Source organism: Lissotriton helveticus, chromosome 6, assembly GCF_964261635.1.
Source record: "Lissotriton helveticus chromosome 6, aLisHel1.1, whole genome shotgun sequence".
Taxonomy (NCBI): domain Eukaryota; kingdom Metazoa; phylum Chordata; class Amphibia; order Caudata; family Salamandridae; genus Lissotriton; species Lissotriton helveticus.
The window spans coordinates 1,952,876,790-1,952,901,640 of record NC_136067.1 but is presented as its reverse complement, the minus strand read 5'-3'; the positions used below and the strand labels follow the sequence as shown (position 1 = coordinate 1,952,901,640).

General features: G+C 45.4%; 1 protein-coding gene across 2 annotated transcripts in view; it reads right to left on the bottom strand.

The window, feature by feature from the left end:
- CLU (clusterin) overlaps positions 1-24,851 on the bottom strand; it is a 210,684-nt gene that overhangs the window by 93,835 nt on the left and 91,998 nt on the right. For both annotated transcript variants that reach the window (XM_078649963.1, XM_078649961.1), the window contains exon 4: positions 1,725-1,895. In XM_078649963.1, coding sequence (XP_078506089.1) covers positions 1,725-1,895 — 171 coding nt within the window. The remainder of the gene's footprint in view (positions 1-1,724; positions 1,896-24,851) is intronic.

The window sequence follows — 24,851 nt, the reverse complement described above, 5'->3', positions numbered from 1 at the left end:
AGAAGGCTCGCTAGTGGTTTCTCTTTTTGTTGAATTTTTGGGGTTTCAGCAGAAGAGAGCTTCTGCTACAAGAAGATATGTTCCCACCTGATAGAACCAGTTTCTGGACCAGCTAGCAGGGGGTGTTGTGGTGGTGAAGAACTTTATTGATCATGCAAGCAAGTTTGAGATGAATCCTTGCCTCATATGGTAGCTAGTTCAATTTTTGGAGGACAGGGGTGATATGATCACTTTTTCGAGCCCCTGATGACCCAAGCCACCACATTAAGGGTAGCCTTGAGAGGTGCACGTTTTATTTTTGGTAGGCCAACAGGGTAGCAGTCCCATATGCAAGCTTGGCGATCACAAGTGCTTGAACCACTGTTTTGTGATCTACAGTGGGATGGAAAGGGTTTAGTTTACTTAGTGCGTAAAATTGTTTATTGGCCCCTCTGCTGAGGCGCTGATGTGGTTCTGCATGGAGAGGTTTTTGCCCAGTATAATTCCTAATGAGTTTGCTGATGCGATGATATGTGGGGTACAGTTCAAGGCTGTAAGATATGGGAGCCAATCTTTGATGTTCTAAGTGATATTGAGTGAAGAGATTAAGAGGAATTCGGTTTTGAGTGCCTTACGTTTGAGGTGGTTACAAGGCAGCCAATGTGTTTTTGTTAAGCGGTTATCGAGGGTTTCAATGTCTTCAGATGAGGCAATTTTCATGAAAAGTTGCGTATCATCGGCATACACATGGCAGATGTTGTAAAGTTTGAGGATTTTGGTCGGGTGTTCCATGTACAGGTTCAACAGGGTGTGGGAAAAGCGGTGAACATCGCGGTATGACAATTGTGATTGGCGTCTGGTAGGATAGGGTGTGTAGATCAGGACTCTGAGATCTGTGTTGTAGGGATGAGGATAACCATCTTATCACAGAACTGGAGAGACTCTGGAGCTTGCAACGTAGTCCACACCCCAAATGTCTCAAGAGCCAGATTGTAGTGGGGGATACCTTCTCCAGACAGTCTGGTCAAGTAGACCAATCAGAACATCGTGTAAGGGAATAATCAGTACATTCCAAGCAGGCTTTGTCTGCTCAGTTGAAATCAACCCCAAGATAACCGTTTTGAATATCTTGGAGGTTGAGGGATTCTCACGCACCAAGAAGATCTTGTTGAGACTAGGACTGGTCCTGGGTAAAATACATTGCCCAGAACTGGAGAAAGGAGACTCACCCAGCATTATGAAATGGAGAGGGGGCGTCTGAATAGGTGTTCATCCTTTTATTTATGAGGCCGGAGGACGCCTTCAGAAACATCAGAAAATCTTATCAATATGGGTGGCATATGGGGAGGGTGAGGCAGACAGCTAATAAACATAACCTAAGGACTTGGGGGCAGACTAATATACATAAATAACAATGACGTGCCACATGTGGGTGCAGGGTGAGGGGAATCCAGGTAAAATGTTAAACTTAAGGGGTGACTATACTGTTGAACAACAGGAACAAAACTGAGCATGAAGGTGTAAATGTATATGTTACGGATGTTTAACCTTATCAGTGTACTAGTTACAATACATAAACAAAAATAAAGTGATTCATTAAAAAAAAGATTGTAAGAATGCTATCTCTTTGTCATCCTTGGCTCAAGAAGACGTAGGTGCTTTCTGCAGCTCAAGATGACCACGCTAAGCTATGAGGTGGTGAGAAAAGGACTACTGCTTATATGAGACTATATCAGAGAACTGACCTGTCGACCAACGAGGCCGGCTCCACTACTGCAGGTCTTGGAGTAGAACCTGATGCACGTCTGCTTCAGGCAGGGCTTGCACTCTTCCCACAATGCCAGCATTGTTTCATTGCACACATTCTGTGTCTCGTTTAGTTGTTGCTTTGCCTCCTGCGCCACCTTTAATGCTTCCTGAAAACAAACAGACATGGATTAAACTGGTTATCAAAGAAAAGGAGTAGTTAGAACTCTAAAATACATGGGAGTCTGCTAACCCTATATAAAAACCCATCTCTAACTTCATTATTACACCCAAGTTGTAACATCTCTAGTCACCTGTAATAATGAAATGATGTAGCTGCTCAATGGTAATAACTTATTACAGTTGAATTTTATGTCATAATACCTGCAGCCAGAGCCAACAGCCAATGTGAAAGGTAGGTCACAGAGCATAATTACAGTTGCAATTTTAACAACGGAAACCAAACTGTTTTTTTTTCTTCTGATTTGTGATTTTTTTTTTATTTGTTTCAATTAATAAAAATTGTTACAAAAGCCATACATAATATATACTTTCAAAACCTTCTTTGTTATTCCATTAAAACATCGACATATCATTTATTTCGTTTGATTTGTTTCAGATTAATACAATTATAAAAATAGCAAGGATGAAACCAATAAGATTGTGGAAATATGTACCACCTTAAAACAATAGTTGGATTTTATCAAAATTGGCTTAGCCCAGGCTTAACTTTCATTTAGAAGCCTTTGGAGTTGTCGTGCAAATTCTGCTAGCCTTGTCAGTTCCACTGGAATTTCCAGATTAAAAAGGAGTTCCATTGCTTCTATACAAGCACGAGTTCTGTACTTTAAAAAAAGTGGTTTTAATAAAGTGCAGAGTGTCTACATCAGATTTGGGCAAATACAGACAAGGTGGGCCAAAGATTCCTCATATTGGTGGCACGGTCTGCAAGAGGTAACTGTCACAAGGGATTTCCAGCTGACATGTATGTCTTTTATTGGCAGGACCATAAGTCTAATTAACAGGATCTGTTTTAAAATTGATTTATTCAGTACACAATTTAGATAAGGCTGGCTTTAAATGATCCCAGTAGGAGCTGATTATAACCTGAATGTTACTTTAGGAGGTTTCCATTAAGCCCACATATTCTTGCCTTGATAAAAGTTTTACTTGTTACCTTAGCACTGTATTTAGTATTCAAGGCTGATGGAAAAAAGTTCTCCAGTTTGCCAAATCAAGGTTTAATTTAGTGCTGCCAGTCAAATAGAAGTCCGACCAATGATTTTTGCCTTATGTTTAAAATTCCTTCAAGATTTCTTTCATAGTATTAGGAGAAGCCGCGCTAATTCCGCAAGAGTATCGGATGAAAGACGCTCAATTTTTATAAGATTGGCATCCGGGGCATGGGCAGGAATTTGGAAAATCCATTTAAAAGCATGGCAATGGGCAGTCTCCATGGTATTTACCAATGCTCCAGGAAAGACTAACTGCCGTGAGAAATTGACGGCAGTAGCTTAGCTTTTATTACCTTTTGGATTTCCTAAGTGGATGGTCTGCAGGGCCGGACTGGGAACTGAAAGCAGCCCTGGCAAATTTCTGAAAACCAGCCCCCGTCCGGTGGGTAGCGAGCGAGCTCGACCGCTACTAGGGGGGTTTGGGGGGGTTCTCCCCCCAAGAAAATTTTGGAAAACAACAGACCAAAAGGGTGCCTTTTACAGCACATTTTTCATTACATATTCAATTGAATCAACTTTCAAAGTACAGTAAATAGTAGATGATGACCTTAAAGAGCACCAGGTTGGCCACCCAGTCAAATGTACCCATAGACATCCTTTCAGAGCATCAAAAATAGACACAAGTAGTGAATCAGAGAGAGCAAAGTAAAAGTGAGACCAACCCCCACATGGTGTGTAGCGAGCAAGCACAGTGAGCAACCACAACTAGAGGGAGTTTGGGGGTTGAACTTGTCCCCCCCCCCAAGAAAATTTGAGAGACAGAAAGGCCAAAACAAAGCATTTTTCAACACATTTTTCATTATATATTAGATTGTATTAACTTTTAAAGCATAGTAAATTGTCACTCATGTTGTCACAAATTAAGCACTGATGTGATGTCGCATATGAGCACACAGGCCACTGACGGAGGCCAGAAACTGTGGAAATGTCACACATAAGCACCAAGGCACTGACCCAGGCCTGGTCACACCACCAGGCCTGTAAGCATGTAAACGTCACATATAAGCACCCAGGCCGTAAGCATGGAAATGTCACACATGAGCCTCCAGCTCCAGGTCACTGAGGCCAGCAACTATGGAAATAGCACACATAATTAAGCACCCTGGCCTGAAAGCATGGGAACGTCACAAATAAGCACCCAGGCTGACAGAAGGCATGGAAATGTCACCCTAGCCAGAAAGTTTGAAAAATTAACACAAAGCCCTGGCCTTGACATGACACATCTTTAAATAGCCTACTTAAGTGGGTGGCACAGTAAGTGTTGCAGGTCCACTAACAACATTTAATGTACAGTCCCTGGGTACATGTAGAACCACATTTCTAGGGACTTACAAGTAATTTAAAATTGCTAATTTGGTGTAAGACAATTTTACCATGTTTGAAAGGAAAGAGAGCAAGCACTTTAGCACTGGTTAGTGGTAGTAAAATGCACTGAGCCCTAAGAGCCAATAAAAATGGCCTTTTTTAATGCAATAAAGCAGATGAAACCGGATTTTAATTTAGAGGAATCTGAGGCCGACAGAGACTTATCTAACCATGTCTCAGCAGTCAGTATGAACAATATGTATCTAAAAAACATTTTACATGTGCTAATGGCGCTGGGACTTTTTCTGTAGCTTCTCCTTTTCCGCCCAGCTGTTTCAACATCTACAACGTGCTCATCTGTAATTCACATGCAAACAGTGAACGGTCATTGGGGTATGGGCGACATGCCGGAAGATATCGACTGGCTTCAAAGCTGTACCACACCCTGATCATGGAGAAGATCTCAGTTACAGTAAACCACCAGCTGCAACAGTTTGAGAAGCAGTAGGGCCCCTGCGTGAATTTTCTCACAAATGCATTTTGAGAACTCTCTTGCCAGATATATCTATGAGTGATGCACCTCACAGACCTGGGTTACTGTACAATGGTGTACCTGGACCTGCTCCTAAAGGGCAACATGGATCCTTTATCAAGCTTATGAGTGAACAGGACATCTTTCTTGTCATCTCTCTATACTGTCTCCTCCCAAATTTCAATTATTCACCCCTTTCCTTTCCCTTCTCCCCAGCATTTCCTGGCTTTAATGGCGTCACTGGGTTTTAGATACAACACTGGCCTTGTAACCATAACATACATTATCAGTACAATTCAGTGATCTTGTGTGTGGGGGGGTCGCAGTGGTGGGCATTTACTGTGGTACGGTAAATATGGTCCCATTCTCAACAGATCAGTATTACAATTATTCAGAGATAGCAACAAGATTGTTGAGCAGGCAATGCAATGCAAACTGTAATGGGAACGTTTTGAAAAGTTAGGTAGAAACTACAACGCGGAAGGCCGGTGTTATTTCTACAAGGCTGTGGTTTTTCTGCTACTGTACGGTACAATCAATGCCTCTTAAGTGATGGATGTGGTCTGGCCTCAGGCTCTCCTTACTGCATCATGATGGTTTATTTATACCATTTTGGAGTGAGTCAGTGTAAAATTGCTGAAGATTTCGCGTATTTGTTTGATTACATATTTGACTGCCGGCCTCAGCGAGGTAGCAGTACTGATGAGATAAACAACAGTGCGGAAATAGAAGCCACTGTTTCGGGGCAGATCACAGATTATCTTGTTGAATCAATCAATGTGCTGCATCAACATGTACAACCGCTTAAAAAGATGCAGCGTATAGAAGTGGCATATGCGGTCCCTCCATCCCTCCCCTTTAGATACTGCTGTGCAGCACCAGTACTCTGAAACAATCTGAATATTGCGTGTTATTCCAGTCGCTCTTGCTTCTGTGTGGTTATTCTAGGTGTAGAAACAATAAAAAATGTTAACTAGCTACTGAGCGCACAGCAAGTAAAATGAGTTGCTATCTGAAGCGCCTGGAAGATTACTAGGAGAGTTTGAATTATTTATGCTGCATGGAATCTCAAATTATGTGTCATATTATTCGATGAAATAAGCATTGGCTTTATTATGTAAATACATTTACATTTCCTCATTCAGGAGAGAGCGGAGTTCTATACAGAGCACACGGGCACCTTAAGAAATAGCTCTGGAATAAAAGGTTTTATTTGCTCATTGAGTCCCAGTTATGGGGAAACGGATATGTTATGTAACTTAAGGCTAATTTGATCTTGATTAAAGAGGCAACTACTTAAAACTGCCTCATTTAAGATGTATTTAAATCCAGAAACTAGGGGCCATGCACGAATAAACAGTTGCTTTCTATCGCGGTTTCTATCGTGCTCATTAAGAAATAACTCCTCAGGCCGCCTAGCTCAGTGCAGTAGCGTGTGTGGCAACTGTGGCACTCGGAGACACGTTTAGGATTTTAGCTCTTTGACCTTTCAAAAGAAAGTTGGACACATTTGGGGTTCTTTTCGGGTGCACTTTCGAGATACCGGCAGGTTACTTGGAGAAGTGTCCAATAGCAATTGGTTTCATCATGACAAAGATACCTTTACTGGAAAAGTATTACTTCTTTCCTCCCCTTTAACATTGAAGAGGACTATTTCAGCTTTAACTTGCTGGTATAGAAGCGACGCAGAATGCTCTGGGGAAGCACCAGTGCACTGTGGGAAGCACTTACTGCCCCACAGGGCTCAGCATCCCAGAGGAGACACAGAATGCCCAGGGGAAGCACCAGTGCACTGTGGGAAGCACTTGCAGACCCACAGGGCTCAGCATCCCAGAGGAGACACAGAATGCCCACTGGAAACACCAGCACACTGTGGGAAGCACTTACTGCCCCGCAGAGAAAGGGGGGCTGACAATGCAACCAGCGGGACTTTGGTACTTACCTAAATAGCGGTAGAATCTCGCTAAAACCGTAGAACGGTCCTGACCAATGTTCCCTCTAACTTTTTTCCTTTGTGTGCGGCAGTGTATGGTCTCTGTGGACCGCAGCCAAAGCTATGTGCACCAAGTATCCGACCATGCATGCGAGTGCAGCAACAAATAATCAGTGCAAATACTACTCTAAGCTTTTACTTAACGTGAAAAGAAAGTGCATTTTCACACATGCAGCACCATATGAGGGGTCTTAAGACAGATTTGAAATTTAGATATGCATGCCATGGTCTTGATGGACAGTCCGTCTAAAGAAATGGCAAACCATGATCGCCCCACAAAAAGCACTGGTTGAAGTGAGCCAACCCAAAGCTCTCTCTCTGTATTAATTCTGGTAAATCATAGAAACTGCCTAATAGTGCTTATTCACCTGGATAGAGCTCATGTTATTGGCCTTACACATCAGTCTCTGTGGTATGTGGAAAGGCCAAGGTTTGGAGTGCATGTAGTCTTGACACCTCTAGGACACATTGACAGGCACTGTACGAAACTAGCACGGCACTCTGCCTCAACTCCAGAGCTCTCAATCAAGTCCTGCCATAAAAATGCACCCACAACTTCTTTTCAATCACCTGAATGCAACTCAGTTCACAGTATGCACTGTACAAATCATATGCTGCATAAAAGAAATACCTATTCACATCTTATGGAAAAGCAAATCCTCTTAGGAAACTCATGATGAAATACAATGTGAAGCATCCATATACTGCTATGTATTTTGTTTTAAATAGTCTTTTAATGGGGTGACAGAAGCCATGAAGCAGCGCACAACTGTTGCCCATAACAAAAACCGAAGTTAAGGGGCCATAAAGCCTCTTGTTATTGGAGTATCCTGGCTGGGAGCCTCACACCTAGATGAAATGGATTGGAAACAAAAGATAGATAGATAGATAGATAGATAGATAGATAGATAGATAGATAGATAGATAGATAGATAGATAGATAGATAGATAGATAGATATCTTACTACCCCTGATGAGGCGTCAAAGCACTTTTCGATTAGTGGTGGGTTAGTATAAGAAAATCAGTAAATATATGTTATTTTGAGTGGTGGACATTTGAGTCTGTTTGATTGAATAGGATAATGGAGGGATGGAGAGGGAATAGTCTAGAAAGTGTTATTTAGGAGATCACAGCAGTGAGAGGAGGATTGTGAGGTGTAAAAGGACAGATGGAGGTGGGACGAGTCTCTAGAAAGGGATTAGGGAAATCACAGTAGTAAAATGAGGTTTGGCATACATGAGCGGTGGATTCAGAAAGAATTGTTTGGGACATCATAGAAGTAAAGTAAGGTTTCCTTAAAGTGAATATATTGAAAACAACATCAAAACATACTTCAACTAATTACGCTTTCAAAGTCTCTGCCCGTCCTAAAACCCATAAAATGTTTTAGAAATAAACTCAATGAAAGAAATTCAACTCTGGAATTTACGTACTTTTACGCTGTGAACAGAACAAAATGTACCCCCATGTTAAACCGACCCATGTGCATAAACCAATTGTGACAGCTTAATTTGATAACTGTTGAACCAACTCAATGGTGCACAAAATAAACCGGTCATTGATTACCAATTTTTAACACTGCAAGTGACGCTACTTCATTCAAACCATGCAGTTTAAATTACACATGTGACTCTAAAGGATATACAAAACATAAAAAAGACCAATCGAAATTATGAAAAAAGGAAAGAAACGTTCAGATACACCCTGCACATCAGCACATCATACCCATTAATGAATCAAATGTGCTATGATAATAGGATATTAGCATAAAATTCCTTGAATAACAATTGTAGACACTAAAATACTGAACAAATATGATGAGAAATAATAATTGGCAATATGAAATATTTAACAACCAAATTTCGTTCAAATGTTGACCTTGACATTAACAAAAACAGTACTCTGTAAATCACGGTTCAAAGCTTTGATGATGTAAAGATAACTCCCACTGATGGACTAAGTGCAACCCAGTATTTCCAAGAGGCCTCCGTGATGGCATTTTCCTTGTTTATTCCGTCTTCTCTTCCAGAGAATGTAAGAATTTCAGATTTGTTGGTCTCCTGGTATTTACACAAAATACAATTTAAATACCACTATTTTGTTTTATTTCTTTCATAGCGCTTTAGCACTACAGAAGTGGTAAAGTGCTATAAAAGAAAAAGCAAAATAGTGGTATTTAAAATATTTGTGTACTTTTATGTAAAGTGCTCTGACATCCTACATTGGGATGGAAAGTGCAACAACTCATCCCAATGCAGGGTATCAGAATGCCTTACATCACACGACAGTCTTTTCATGAACATTTGCAGTGATCTTTATCTTTCCAGGAGCAGCGAGTGGAACAACTGAAGCCCACTCGTAAATCACGCCACAAGTAGAAAGCTTTTTTTAAAGAAAAAAAAAAGACAGACGTGCTCTGCAAGTAAAACGCAGTGCAATGCAGATTGTGTGGCCTGTTAAATATATTTTGCGATTGTGAAAGCGCATCATGCTTTGAGACTGCGCGGCGCTGCTATTGGGTGACTTTTTAAATCTATTAGTGTTTATGAAAGTGAGACAGCAGCGCTGTCTCAAAGCATGATGCGTACTTTCATGATCACCAAGATATTTTGCATCATTTGTTTCACAAACCCTGCAGCCACGTCCCAATTACTAAATAGAATCGACTCCTGACCCAAACTGGATCGGAACTGGCAAAAAGTCGGTAAAACTGTGGAGGAGCATACAGCTTCTCCAATTGTCACGAAAGAGACATTCAGTGTCCTGGGGCCTGGAATGCGAAAAATGGACCAGCCTTTCCCTTCGGTGAGTAGTACATAGGAGGGATCTGATTGCAAAAATGTAAACCACACTCACCTGGCGGCGGGCGGCACTGGCAGACATTCGGCAGCAGGGACACTGGGAAAGGCAGGGCGGGGGTGCTAGAAATAATTAAGTTATGGAGCAGTGAGAGAAGGCCTCTCGTCACGGTCCTGCCCGAGCCCCAATGCGCATGTGTCACCTCCAAAAGCCGCGCCCGTCCCACCCCCAGCCCTAAAGGGGTTAACTGAGACTAAGAGCAGGCAGCGCAGACGTGGAGACGTGCGCACACGCGACCCACCCCCTAAAATGGCACTGCACTTTCTCCGATGTATTAGGTTAATTAAGTTGTGCGTTTTACCCGTTTTTCCACATGGAGCGAGGAGAGAGGCAGGCATGCAGTAAAGTAGTAAGTGACTACTACTGTCGTGTCCCAAAAATCGGCCCCACCCACACCCAGCAACAAAACCGGCCCCCGTCCAAAAAACCGGCCCCCACCCCTGGCAGCCGACCGGGGGATTGCCCGGTGCCCGGCATTGCCAGTCCGGGGCTGATGGTCTGTACATTTTAGCCGTAAGTTTACACATGGCGTATGTCACCACCTTGACCTTTGCTTATATGGAATAAATGTGTTAGATGTGCTTACCGTTACTCATAATCCAAACACCCAGATAGTTATACTGGGAGGTGGCGGTAATTTTCAAATTGCTCAATTCCAATTATGTTTTTGTTTGTTTGCATAGCTCCCAAAAATCACAACCTTTGCTTTGTTGGCTACTAATTTGTGGGTATTATTGTAGATGCGTAATGCCTAATGCCTCAAGGCCATTTGGAGTCCATCCTTATGTGGTCCATTGGGACCATGTCATCTGTGTACTACATTAAAAACAATCTAGTCTGCCCGATTTTTGGCATGAGCAGGTTAATATCCAGGTCCGCAGTATACAAATTAAAAAGTAGGGGTGCCAACACACAGCCTTGTTTGAGCCCTAGGTCCGTATACACCTTTTTTGTTGCTGTGCTCTGCGTGAGTTTAACACGTACCCAGGTTTTAGAATAGAGTACAATAATTCAGTTCAGCAGCGTGCTTGGGATCCCCCAGTTTTGTAGTTTAAGCCAGAGTAAGTTTCTGTTGTCACAGTTTAACGTCGTAGTATAGTCCACAAAACAAAGGGAGGGTGCTGTCTTGCGTGGTAGCCCTTTCAACAAGTTGAACCAGAGCAAAAATGTTATCCAATGTCAAGGCTCCGGCCCTGAAACTTGATTGGTACACCGGAAGTATATCTTCATCACTGACCCAGTGTTGTAATTCCTTTAAGAGGAGACTTGTGAATGCCTTTGCCTCAATATCCAGCAGAGCTATCACCCTATAGTTGGTAGGATCTGAAGTGTTGCCTTTTTTTATGTATTGGTTTTAGTAGCGAGCCTTTCCAATCTTCCAGGAATATTGCATTGATAGTGAAAAACTGGTATAACAGGGTAAGTAAAGTAACCAGAAATCATAGTCCTCTTTAAATAATTGATGCTGTAGACCATCCATGACTAGGACTCCATTACTTTTATGTTCTTTAGTGTTGTTAGCATGCAGCTGTGCATGTTCTATAGTTTATCTACATCTTCGTTGGTTGTTTGCCTTGCTCTGGCTTTAATTCCAGTAGTGTTTTGATGGCTGCTACTTCCTGAGAACAGCTGTTTGTACAGGTTCCGGTGCTATAATTGTACAGTTTTTTCACGTGGTTAATCTTTGTAAGACTTGAGACTCCATTTCATCTGTCGTGGCTGTGTCCTTCAAGTATATTAATATATATACCCAAAATTCTGATTGCCTACTTTGTTTTAAAAGACTGCAGACATAGAACCATTGAGATTCTTCATGTTTTTTTAAAATGCCATATATTTCTCTTGTGCATGTTTCTAGCTAGAATCCACTTACAGTGCAACGCTTCTCCCCCAAGTCGTCTATAATAGCTGTTCCTGCCTCAGTGTTCTTTTACTTTGTATTATCTTTGTACAATTCGGTTGGCATTGGCAGCACACCTTTTCTTTACATGCAGACTGAAAATTAGATGGTCTGCCAAGCAGCAAATGGCACCGCCATAGATGGCAAGTTTAAAATATGTTCTCCTATGTAGTTATTGTTAACTGACAGCCAATTAGTTTTCCAAACAGCCAAAGATGATGTATCAATTTTATTCCACTTTAATCTTCGTAATAACGTGTGGATTTCTTTCAGGGTAGATGAATGAACCCAGGGTGTTTTCATGCTGAGGACTGCATGGTTGAAGCGAGATTGCAGTATATAAAGGAATACGGTCACTAGTATGCTGCTGTGGTTGTGAGGACTCAACGACTTGTTTATAGTGAAAATGATAAGGGTTGGAGTAGTTGGTAGAACTCCACAAAGTTAAACAAAAACTCTTTGAATTCGCAACTCCTCGAATTCGCAACAACTTCACCCTCCCTAGAGAGACCTCATATATTTTTGGTAAAATAACAAGTATCTCTGTCTTTAAATTATTATTTTTTTGTAATCTTTATTTAAGTTATATAAAGGCACACATACATGAAAAAGACAATCTACAATATGCTCATAATATATGAAAGTCCTGTTACAAAATTACATTTCTCACAGGTGTCAGAAAAAACCTATATAAGTGCCAATCCTTATAACCCGGTGGCAGGGTATTATGCATCAGAAAGGAGCAAACATGAAACCTGTTTTAAGTGATCCACCCCTTCCATTTGTCCGTATGCCAGAGTGCACCAGCTTCTGCCTCCCCCAAAAGTGCTCAGTCAACATAAACATAAGCCATTAGTTTGTTAAGGAAGAGGTTCCTGCAATCAGTGGCAGAGATTTCTTTATGCAAAAGGAGGAACAAGTTCCGTGAGCCCCACAGGGATTCTTTACCACAGTTCAAAAGTCTCCAAGCTGTGGGAGGACGTTTCTCGGAGGTAGAATGTCCATACAGCACAGCAATATCTGTGACATGGAGAAGGAATGGCTTTACCAAAGTCCAAAAGGCTTGCGCCTGCCTGCAGCCCCAAAACAGGTGAAAGACAGTTTCTTTGTGGCAGCAGCGGGAACGTGGGCATTGCGCAGATGGTGCCAATCCTCTGTGATGCCGGAACACCTTCACTGGCAGGCAATTGTGTATGCTCATCCATGCCAAGTCCCTCTGGCTGTGTGTGAGATCTCCGTGACCCACCATTCTCCAGACACGCAAGGACTGAGACTCTGACAGGAGACCCACTTGTTGGGGTTTTTCACTGGCGACCAAAGCCTGTTTCAGTTTTTTCACATGGGAGCATATCGCTCTAGAGAGTAAGCTGGAGTCCAGAGTCGTTAGAAAGTTGCTAAGTCCATTATAATATGGGGGTACATTCAGTGCAAATGGCAATAAATTTGAGTGGGTAAACAATCCATATCCCCGCAGCATAGTTCCCAAGAAATACTTGGTGAAACAACTTGGTACAGACATGGAATCCACATTAGTCCATGAAACAGCATAGCATAATACTTTAGAAAAGAGAAACACTTCGATATTAGGCATACTCTTCCATCCATTTTTCCAAATGGTGCACATCTTTTCCCTGCTCAACTTTTCCATTTTCGAACCCCAAATAAAAGAAGATCAATTTGGAGCATTTCTGCAATGTGCGAGCCTGTGGAGGGAAAACTATAGACAGAATTTCCAGAAGGTGATCCTTTTTTTCTTTTTTTCCTGCTCTTCTTTCCAGTTTTTCTCTATATGAGTATCAGCAGTGAAGTGCACCCCTAGTATTTTTGTGGGTTCAGTGGTAACTGGAACTGGGAGATTAGTTAGCCGGTCCCAGGGACCCATAGTGAGACACACATATGTGTCCACATTTAAGCGGAGACCTGATGCTTCGTGGAAGAGTGAAGCCTGCAGTAGAGCTCTGCGCACTGATTGTGCATCCGTGCATAAGATTGTGACGTCATCCATGTATGCAACTGTTTTGGCAGGAGTAACCCCCCCCCCCTGCTACAAACACACCTTTGATGATTTTGTCACTTTGTAGCTTGCACGGGAAAGACTCTAAAGCACAGACAAAGAGCGCTGGGGACAAGGGACATCCTTGTCGCACCCCAGCACTGATGGGAAATTCTTGTGCGTGGAAACCATTGATGCTCACTCTGCAGTGTGCTGTGTTATACACGGTGTGTAGGATGCTTAGGATATTTTGCGGTACATTCAAGCGTTGAAGTACAGCAAAAAGGTATGGGTGAGCCACCCGGTCAAAGCTTTCTGGAAATCTAGACTTAAAACCCCAAGTGATAGAGATCTTTCTTGAGCATACCACAGAACATCCCTAATGGTAACCAAACTGTCAACAATGGTGCGTCCTTGAACTGCACTGTCTGGTCAGGGTGGATACATGAATGAAGAAGTTTCCTGAACCTACGCGCCAGAACTTTAGATACCAATTTGTAATCCACATTTAGCAGTGAAATTGGTCTCCAGTTTTGGAGTGGTGTTTCATCTCCTTTTTTATAAAGGAGGGTGCTAACCCCTGCATAAAAATCATGTGTAAAACAATTATTTTGAAAACCCTCTTCCAGGACCTACAAGTAGTCAGAGCATAATGGTCCCCAGAACGTCTTGTAAAACTCCTAAGTTAGACCATCCAAACCTGGGCTCGAGCCTTTGGTGGAGGATCTTAGTGCATCCAGAAATTCCTCACCTCCTAAAGGTTGCCCAAGGAAGTTTCTTTGATCTAATGTTAACCCTCCTGTGAGTAAAGAACAGTACTCTTCTAAATCTGAAGCTGAAGGTGTTTTGACAGGAACATCATACAAGGACTGATAGAAGTCAAAAGCGATGGTCTGGCATGCATCTACCCCCTGTAATATGTCCCCTATCGCATTTTGTAATTTAGTTAGCAGCTTGTGTGATACGTGAGCTTTTTTAAAGAAAAAAGAAGTACACTTTTCATCCTCTTGGAAATGCTTGACCCTTGAGTGGAAGATTCAGAAAAGGGGGTGGTGATGAACAGAGTGTCTGAATTAAGCAGACCACTCTTACCCAGTCCAAAGATCAGGGCTTGATCCATCACCGTTATTTAGCTCACTGCCCCATCCCAGCTCAGAACCTGGCTATATGCAAATTAGTCTGTCCCTGGCCCAGTGCATCATGGGAACAGGGCAGACCAAACTACCAAGCCAATTCTTCACCAGAAAGGATACAAGCTACCGGGGACCGTTTTCTGGCATTTCAGCCTCTTCGGCCCGGCTTGCTTGAATCCTGATGGAGCAGTGAGCAAGGGACTCATGTCTGAGTATACCCTGCCACACCTATAGTGGCCAAAATCGATTCAGAAAAGGGGGTGGTGATGAACAGAGTGTCTGAATTAAGCAGACCACTCTTACCCAGTCCAAAGATCAGGGCTTGATCCATCACCGTTATTTAGCTCACTGCCCCATCCCAGCTCAGAACCTGGCTATATGCAAATTAGTCTGTCCCTGGCCCAGTGCATCATGGGAACAGGGCAGACCAAACTACCAAGCCAATTCTTCACCAGAAAGGATACAAGCTACCGGGGACCGGTTTCTGGCATTTCAGCCTCTTCGGCCCGGCTTGCTTGAATCCTGATGGAGCAGTGAGCAAGGGACTCATGTCTGAGTATACCCTGCCACACCTATAGTGGCCAAAATCGATTCAGAAAAGGGGGTGGTGATGAACAGAGTGTCTGAATTAAGCAGACCACTCTTACCCAGTCCAAAGATCAGGGCTTGATCCATCACCGTTATTTAGCTCACTGCCCCATCCCAGCTCAGAACCTGGCTATATGCAAATTAGTCTGTCCCTGGCCCAGTGCATCATGGGAACAGGGCAGACCAAACTACCAAGCCAATTCTTCACCAGAAAGGATACAAGCTACCGGGGACCGGTTTCTGGCATTTCAGCCTCTTCGGCCCGGCTTGCTTGAATCCTGATGGAGCAGTGAGCAAGGGACTCATGTCTGAGTATACCCTGCCACACCTATAGTGGCCAAAATCGATTCAGAAAAGGGGGTGGTGATGAACAGAGTGTCTGAATTAAGCAGACCACTCTTACCCAGTCCAAAGATCAGGGCTTGATCCATCACCGTTATTTAGCTCACTGCCCCATCCCAGCTCAGAACCTGGCTATATGCAAATTAGTCTGTCCCTGGCCCAGTGCATCATGGGAACAGGGCAGACCAAACTACCAAGCCAATTCTTCACCAGAAAGGATACAAGCTACCGGGGACCGGTTTCTGGCATTTCAGCCTCTTCGGCCCGGCTTGCTTGAATCCTGATGGAGCAGTGAGCAAGGGACTCATGTCTGAGTATACCCTGCCACACCTATAGTGGCCAAAATCGATTCAGAAAAGGGGGTGGTGATGAACAGAGTGTCTGAATTAAGCAGACCACTCTTACCCAGTCCAAAGATCAGGGCTTGATCCATCACCGTTATTTAGCTCACTGCCCCATCCCAGCTCAGAACCTGGCTATATGCAAATTAGTCTGTCCCTGGCCCAGTGCATCATGGGAACAGGGCAGACCAAACTACCAAGCCAATTCTTCACCAGAAAGGATACAAGCTACCGGGGACCGGTTTCTGGCATTTCAGCCTCTTCGGCCCGGCTTGCTTGAATCCTGATGGAGCAGTGAGCAAGGGACTCATGTCTGAGTATACCCTGCCACACCTATAGTGGCCAAAATCGATTCAGAAAAGGGGGTGGTGATGAACAGAGTGTCTGAATTAAGCAGACCACTCTTACCCAGTCCAAAGATCAGGGCTTGATCCATCACCGTTATTTAGCTCACTGCCCCATCCCAGCTCAGAACCTGGCTATATGCAAATTAGTCTGTCCCTGGCCCAGTGCATCATGGGAACAGGGCAGACCAAACTACCAAGCCAATTCTTCACCAGAAAGGATACAGGCTACCGGGGACCGGTTTCTGGCATTTCAGCCTCTTCGGCCCGGCTTGCTTGAATCCTGATGGAGCAGTGAGCAAGGGACTCATGTCTGAGTATACCCTGCCACACCTATAGTGGCCAAAATCGATTCAGAAAAGGGGGTGGTGATGAACAGAGTGTCTGAATTAAGCAGACCACTCTTACCCAGTCCAAAGATCAGGGCTTGATCCATCACCGTTATTTAGCTCACTGCCCCATCCCAGCTCAGAACCTGGCTATATGCAAATTAGTCTGTCCCTGGCCCAGTGCATCATGGGAACAGGGCAGACCAAACTACCAAGCCAATTCTTCACCAGAAAGGATACAAGCTACCGGGGACCGGTTTCTGGCATTTCAGCCTCTTCGGCCCGGCTTGCTTGAATCCTGATGGAGCAGTGAGCAAGGGACTCATGTCTGAGTATACCCTGCCACACCTATAGTGGCCAAAATCGATTCAGAAAAGGGGGTGGTGATGAACAGAGTGTCTGAATTAAGCAGACCACTCTTACCCAGTCCAAAGATCAGGGCTTGATCCATCACCGTTATTTAGCTCACTGCCCCATCCCAGCTCAGAACCTGGCTATATGCAAATTAGTCTGTCCCTGGCCCAGTGCATCATGGGAACAGGGCAGACCAAACTACCAAGCCAATTCTTCACCAGAAAGGATACAAGCTACCGGGGACCGGTTTCTGGCATTTCAGCCTCTTCGGCCCGGCTTGCTTGAATCCTGATGGAGCAGTGAGCAAGGGACTCATGTCTGAGTATACCCTGCCACACCTATAGTGGCCAAAATCGATTCAGAAAAGGGGGTGGTGATGAACAGAGTGTCTGAATTAAGCAGACCACTCTTACCCAGTCCAAAGATCAGGGCTTGATCCATCACCGTTATTTAGCTCACTGCCCCATCCCAGCTCAGAACCTGGCTATATGCAAATTAGTCTGTCCCTGGCCCAGTGCATCATGGGAACAGGGCAGACCAAACTACCAAGCCAATTCTTCACCAGAAAGGATACAAGCTACCGGGGACCGGTTTCTGGCATTTCAGCCTCTTCGGCCCGGCTTGCTTGAATCCTGATGGAGCAGTGAGCAAGGGACTCATGTCTGAGTATACCCTGCCACACCTATAGTGGCCAAAATCGATTCAGAAAAGGGGGTGGTGATGAACAGAGTGTCTGAATTAAGCAGACCACTCTTACCCAGTCCAAAGATCAGAGCTTGATCCATCACCGTTATTTAGCTCACTGCCCCATCCCAGCTCAGAACCTGGCTATATGCAAATTAGTCTGTCCCTGGCCCAGTGCATCATGGGAACAGGGCAGACCAAACTACCAAGCCAATTCTTCACCAGAAAGGATACAAGCTACCGGGGACCGGTTTCTGGCATTTCAGCCTCTTCGGCCCGGCTTGCTTGAATCCTGATGGAGCAGTGAGCAAGGGACTCATGTCTGAGTATACCCTGCCACACCTATAGTGGCCAAAATCGATTCAGAAAAGGGGGTGGTGATGAACAGAGTGTCTGAATTAAGCAGACCACTCTTACCCAGTCCAAAGATCAGGGCTTGATCCATCACCGTTCCCATCATGCACTGGGACAGGAACAGACTAATTTGCATATAGCCAAGTTCTGAGCTGGGATGGTGCAGTGAGCTAAAAAACGGTGATGGATCAAGCCCTGATCTTTGGACTGGGTAAGAGTGGTCTGCTTAATTCAGGCACTCTGTTCATCACCACCCCCTTTTCTGAATCATTTTGTCCACCATAAGCGTGGAAGGGTATACTCAGATGTGAGTCCCTTGCTCATTGCACCATCAGGATTCAAGCAAGCCAGGCCGAAGACGCCTGAAATGGCAGAAACTGGTCCCCGGAAGCTTGTTTCCTTCCCAGTATAAGAATTGGCTTGGTAGTTTGGTTTGCCCTGTTCCCATCATGCACTGGGACAGGAACAGACTAATTTGCATATAGCCAAGTTCTGAGCTGGGATGGTGCAGTGAGCTAAAAAACGGTGATGGATCAAGCCCTGATCTTTGGACTGGGTAAGAGTGGTCTGCTTAATTCAGGCACTCTGTTCATCACCACCCCCTTTTCTGAATCATTTTGTCCACCATAAGCGTGGAAGGGTATACTCAGATGTGAGTCCCTTGCTCATTGCACCATCAGGATTCAAGCAAGCCAGGCCGAAGACGCCTGAAATGGCAGAAACTGGTCCCCGGAAGCTTGTTTCCTTCCCAGTATAAGAATTGGCTTGGTAGTTTGGTTTGCCCTGTTCCCATCATGCACTGGGACAGGAACAGACTAATTTGCATATAGCCAAGTTCTGAGCTGGGATGGTGCAGTGAGCTAAAAAACGGTGATGGATCAAGCCCTGATCTTTGGACTGGGTAAGAGTGGTCTGCTTAATTCAGGCACTCTGTTCATCACCACCCCCTTTTCTGAATCATTTTGTCCACCATAAGCGTGGAAGGGTATACTCAGATGTGAGTCCCTTGCTCATTGCACCATCAGGATTCAAGCAAGCCAGGCCGAAGACGCCTGAAATGGCAGAAACCGGTCCCCGGAAGCTTGTTTCCTTCCCAGTATAAGAATTGGCTTGGTAGTTTGGTTTGCCCTGTTCCCATCATGCACTGGGACAGGAACAGACTAATTTGCATATAGCCAAGTTCTGAGCTGGGATGGTGCAGTGAGCTAAAAAACGGTGATGGATCAAGCCCTGATCTTTGGACTGGGTAAGAGTGGTCTGCTTAATTCAGGGACTCTGTTCATCACCACCCCCTTTTCTGAATCATTTTGTCCACCATAAGCGTGGAAGGGTATACTCAGATGTGAGTCAATCAATCAATCAATCAGGTCATTTGTAGAGCGCACTACTCACCCGTAGGGTCTCAAGGCGCTGGGAGGGGGGGGGGTGCCGCTACTGCTCGAACAGCCAGGTCTTGAGCTTCTTCCTGAAGGAGAGGTGGTCTTGGGTCAGGCGCAGATTGGTCGGAAGTGAGTTCCAGGTCTTGGCTGCCAGGTAGGAGAAGGATCTTCCTCCTGTTGTCGTTCTTCGGATGCGGGGGACGGCGGCGAGGGCGTGGTTGGTTGATCTGAGGAGGCGCTTGGGAGTGTAGAAGCTGATCCGGTTGTTGAGGTAGCTCGGGCCTTGGTCGTGTAGGGCTTTGTGCGCGTGGGTGAGGAGCCGGAAGGTGATTCTCTTGTTGACCGGGAGCCAGTGCAGATCTCTCAGGTGTCCGGTGATGTGGCTACGTCGGGGGATGTCGAGGATGAGTCTCGCCGAGGCGTTCTGGATCCGCTGGAGTCTCTTCTGGAGTTTGGCCGTGGTTCCGGCGTAGAGGGCGTTGCCGTAGTCCAGTCGGCTGGTGACGAGGGCTTGGGTGACCGTCTTCCTCGTCTCGGTGGGGATCCACCGGAAGATCTTGCGTAGCATGCGCAGGATGTTGAAGCATGACGAGGAGACGGCGTTGACTTGTCTAGTCATGGAGAGGGAGGAGTCCAGGATGAAGCCCAGGTTGCGTGCGTGGTCTGTCGGTTTGGGTGCGGTGCCCAGGGCGGGGGGCCACCAGGAGTCGTCCCAGGCGGAGGGCGTGGAGCCCAGGATGAGGACCTCCGTCTTGTCTGAGTTCAGTTTCAGGCGGCTGGTCGTCATCCATTCGGCTACGTCTCTCATCCCTTCGTGCAGGTTGGCTCTGGCGGTGACGGGGTCGTTGGTCAGGGAGAGGATCAGCTGGGTGTCGTCGGCGTAGGAGATGATGTTCAGGTTGTGATGGCGTGCGATGGCCGCGAGGGGGCTCATGTAGACGTTGAAGAGGGTTGGGCTCAGCGAGGATCCTTGGGGTACGCCGCAGATGACTTTGGTGGCCTCTGACTTGTACGGTGGTAGGCGGACTCTTTGTGTTCTTCCGTCGAGGAAGGAGGTGATCCATTCCAGTGCCTTCTCCTGGATTCCGATGTTGCTGAGGCGCTGTACTAGGGTGCGGTGGCAGACAGTGTCGAAAGCCGCGGAGAGGTCCAGGAGGATGAGGGCCGCTGTTTCTCCGTTGTCCATCAGAGTTCGAAGGTCGTCGGTGGCGGCGATGAGGGCGGTCTCCGTGCTGTGGTTCGCTCGGAAGCCGGACTGTGAGGGGTCGAGGGATCCATTCGTCTCGAGGAAGGCGGCCAGCTGTTTGTTGACGGTCTTCTCGATGACTTTGGCCGGGAACGGGAGGAGCGAGATGGGACGGTAGTTCTTGAGGTCGGTGGGGTCTGCTGTGGGTTTCTTGAGGAGAGCGCTGATTTCGGCGTGCTTCCAGCTCTGAGTCCCTTGCTCATTGCACCATCAGGATTCAAGCAAGCCAGGCCAAAGACGCCTGAAATGGCAGAAACCGGTCCCCGGAAGCTTGTTTCCTTCCCAGTATAAGAATTGGCTTGGTAGTTTGGTTTGCCCTGTTCCCATCATGCACTGGGACAGGAACAGACTAATTTGCATATAGCCAAGTTCTGAGCTGGGATGGTGCAGTGAGCTAAAAAACGGTGATGGATCAAGCCCTGATCTTTGGACTGGGTAAGAGTGGTCTGCTTAATTCAGGCACTCTGTTCATCACCACCCCCTTTTCTGAATCCTTGAGTGGAAGATAGCATTTTTGTTCTGTCTGTTTAACCACTTCTGCATGTCTAGTTTCGTAGAGCGTACCTTGTCTTTCACATCACCCCCAGCTGCTCCCATTTGGTGGACGAGTATAAGTCTCCTGTGTAAACGCTGCAAGTCCTGCTATTCCCTTTTGCATCGGAGCTTCCCTTGCTCTTGGAAGAACAACTGTGTTTTAGTTTTAACCCATTTCCACCATTGGTACACATTGGGGAAGTGAGCCCTTCTTTGGGCCCATTTCTGGTAGCTCATCACATATTTGTCACAAACCTGCTGGTCTGTAAGTAGGTCATTATTAATTTCCCATGATCCAGGACCCCTTTGAGGTCAATCAGGAACTGACAAAGAGACTGTGATTATATGGTGATCTAAAAAGGGTACTGGTGTAACAGAGCTGTTATCGGCGCAGAGAGTTTTAGAAGCAAACATATAATCAATGCGTGATCGCGTGAAGCCATTATCTGCCTCCCAAGTGTAGCCCTCACCTGGCGGATGATGCTTCTGGAAAGTATCATATAGGTGTAAATCCTGTATGAGAGTTAATAACGGTTTAGACGTAACAACCAGTACATAATTTTGTTGGGACCCTTGCTGTGTGTGATGCAATTGAAATCCCCTGCTAGTAAGAGAGGTATAGCACCTGTTAATAAAAGTTTGAATAGATTCAACAGGCCCTCTATTTCTGTGTTGGAGGCTGGTGCATAAACAACACAAATATGTAATGGTATACCATCCATAAGTACTGAAATCAAAAGAGCCCTTCCTGGGTATAAAACGTTTTCCTCCATGATCTGCCAATGTTTGTTTTTAAGGAGGATGACCACCCCATCGTTTCTATTAGCGCCTCCTGACCAAACCGAAGGCCCATATGCCCATTGTTGTTGGAATGAGGTGTATCGCATATGATGGGGGAGATAACACTCCTGAAGACATATAACATCAGCTTGTGTGTTTGTAAAATAATCTAATACAATTGCTCTGCTGACAGCAGTACCTATGCCCCGCGCGTTGAAAGAGGCTACTGTTACTGCCATGATGTAAACCATAAGAGAACCAGCCATATTTACATCTTGGAAGAGGTAGTTGCCCTCACTGACTCTGAATTTTCAGTGATGCCCATCTGCTCGCAACTGGTGATTATGGAGGTTGAGAACAAGGCCTCCAAATCTGGTGTGCTTTCTAGATCTATTATAGGGCCATCACTGACTTCCAAGACCAGTGCAACAACTGATAAACCCTCCTCGGTATCCAAGAGGGAAAGTAGAGCCGTATCTGCCCCCTCGGGGAAAGTGGTCCAAGGAAGAAAGTTGTCGCTTGGAGCGGGTAACAGCAGGTGAGTCCATTGGGCTTTAGTACATCTCGCTTTGCGCTTGTTGGAAATGTACGTAGTCCACCCGCTGTGCTCCATATCCTTCCCCTCTCTGTGGCCACAGTCAAGGAATGCAAAGAAAGAGCAGTGTCCTGTGCAGCCTGCCTCAGACCCTTTACTGCCTGCTCTATGGTGACGTTTTTAACTAGTACTTGCGCTGTGGGGGTGGTTCACTGAGACACCAGTATCAGGGACCTCAGTGATGGGACTCTCGTCCTATGTGAGGGTAGGTGCTGCGCCAGGCACAGCGCAGGAAGTAGCGCCCTGTGATTTAAGATGCTTGCGCTGCACTTTTCTTTCTAAAGCCACAGTTTTAATCCTCTATGTTTCTATGCGCTCCACCTCATCCCCTGCCAGCTGGGACAGCAGAGGAACAGGGCTAGGGGAGACACTGCCACCTCTGGCCCCCCCTCCTGCTCTGCTTGTGCGCTACACCTTCTAATCTGTATACCATCAAAGGAACCCAGTATGTCAAAATCTGTAATGTCTGGTTGTTCCTGCCGGTTCTGTAGCTCTGGTGAAGTTACTGGCTGGGTGGTATGAGCGGCTGGAGCGTGTTGCCTGGAATGGGTGCTAGCTGCTGAGGCATTGGAGAATCTACCCCTGGGACACATTTTAAAGAGGTGCTCCTCACTACCACAGAGATTGCATTTATTTGGAGCAACAGAGTCTTGGGCCTTATGATCTGCCCCCCACAGTTCCTGCAAATAAGCCCTGAACATTGTTCCTTGGAGTGGCCAAATTGCAGGCAGAATCTGCAGAAAAGGGGTTGTCCTGAGTAAACCAAAAACCCCTTATTGGCTCCCAGGGTGAATGTCTGTGGTGGATGTGCCAACCCACAACCTCCTTCAGGGTCCTCCTTGAATGTTACCACATATTTCCTCTTCCCATTCCAAATCCCACACAGGTTTGTAATCTTTTGCCCCCCTCTGATGGTGGCACAATACCGACTCAAAAACACCTCAATTAGCCTGGGATCCGTGTACGTGTTGTACATATGTACCACTAGCACAGTCTCCTTAGGCGCAAACATAGGGGTTACAGAGAGCCCATAGAAAGCATTACTGTGCTGACTCACTAGAAAAGGTAACATCAAACACACTCCTGTTGGAGAAGTCCTGCACACATTCAATTGCCCTCTCTAAAATATTACATTCCTTCTTTAACACTTCTTCAATGAGGAACAATACATTCTTCTCCTTCCTTTGAGCTTCATCAATTTCCACACGCACCGTATTTGGCACGTAATCTGATGCACGTATATTGCCATCCATGCGTGCATATGAGGCCATGCTAATCACCTCGATGGGGCGGGGGGAGTAAGCCCCCTGCAGGTATCTCAACTTAATGTCTATTGGCACCCGCCGAGCTCCTGTGTGCTTGAGGGAGCTGGCGTGCCGGCTTTTACGCGCTGTGTATTAGCAGAAAGAGAAATGTTCAGGAGAGTTTAGAAAATCGAAATAAACTATGGGAGCGGGCGGCTCCCATCTCTGTCTTTAAATGCTAAAATGCATATAGTCATTTCACAAAAGTGAAAGTGATAATTTAGCAAGCAGTGAGAGAGGTGATGGTTTTGGGATCCTCCTAACCTAGGGAGAGAACTCAGCAAATGCCTTGAAAACAAAGAGCACATCTTGCTGTAAGAATCAGCGATAGTCCAATCCTCTTAGGACCACCCCAAGCACAGTTATTATGGGCAAAAATACAATCCCAACAAAAGGCCCTGCAAAGCATTATGGGACAAGATTAGCAGTGGACAGTGAATATTATAGTATCCAATATCAATATAATTCTACAAAGAGCTGCAGTACAACTCTTCGTTACTAGGTGTCCCTCACGAGTCAAATGCAAAAGCATTGAATCATGCTGCAGTTCCACTAGTCGTTACTAGATGTCCCTCACGAGTCAAATGCAAAAGCATTGAAATTATTACATCAAGCTGCAGTTCCACTCGTTGTTACTAGTTGTCCCTCACAAGTAAAATGCAAAAGCAATGAAACCCTGAGCTGAGATCTAATACTATAAATTCTACAAAGAGCTGAACTGCAGCTTCATGAAAGGGTTTCAATGCTTTTATGTGATGTAACGTTGAACTTGTAGTGTCCCAGGTGGATAATAAACCCATTTGACCCTGCCTGCTTAAATACCACACCATATTGTTGCTCGTCCTAATTTCCACTGGGTTGGGATGGTTGGACTCTCGTAAGGCTTGATTCTACTCCTCCTCATCGTGGCCTACCCAGTACGTGGACTTTCAATTAGCTGCATAATGAGCATCATTGTTATCTGTCCGTTGTTTAAGCTACTGGCAGGCCTCGCTGTTTGA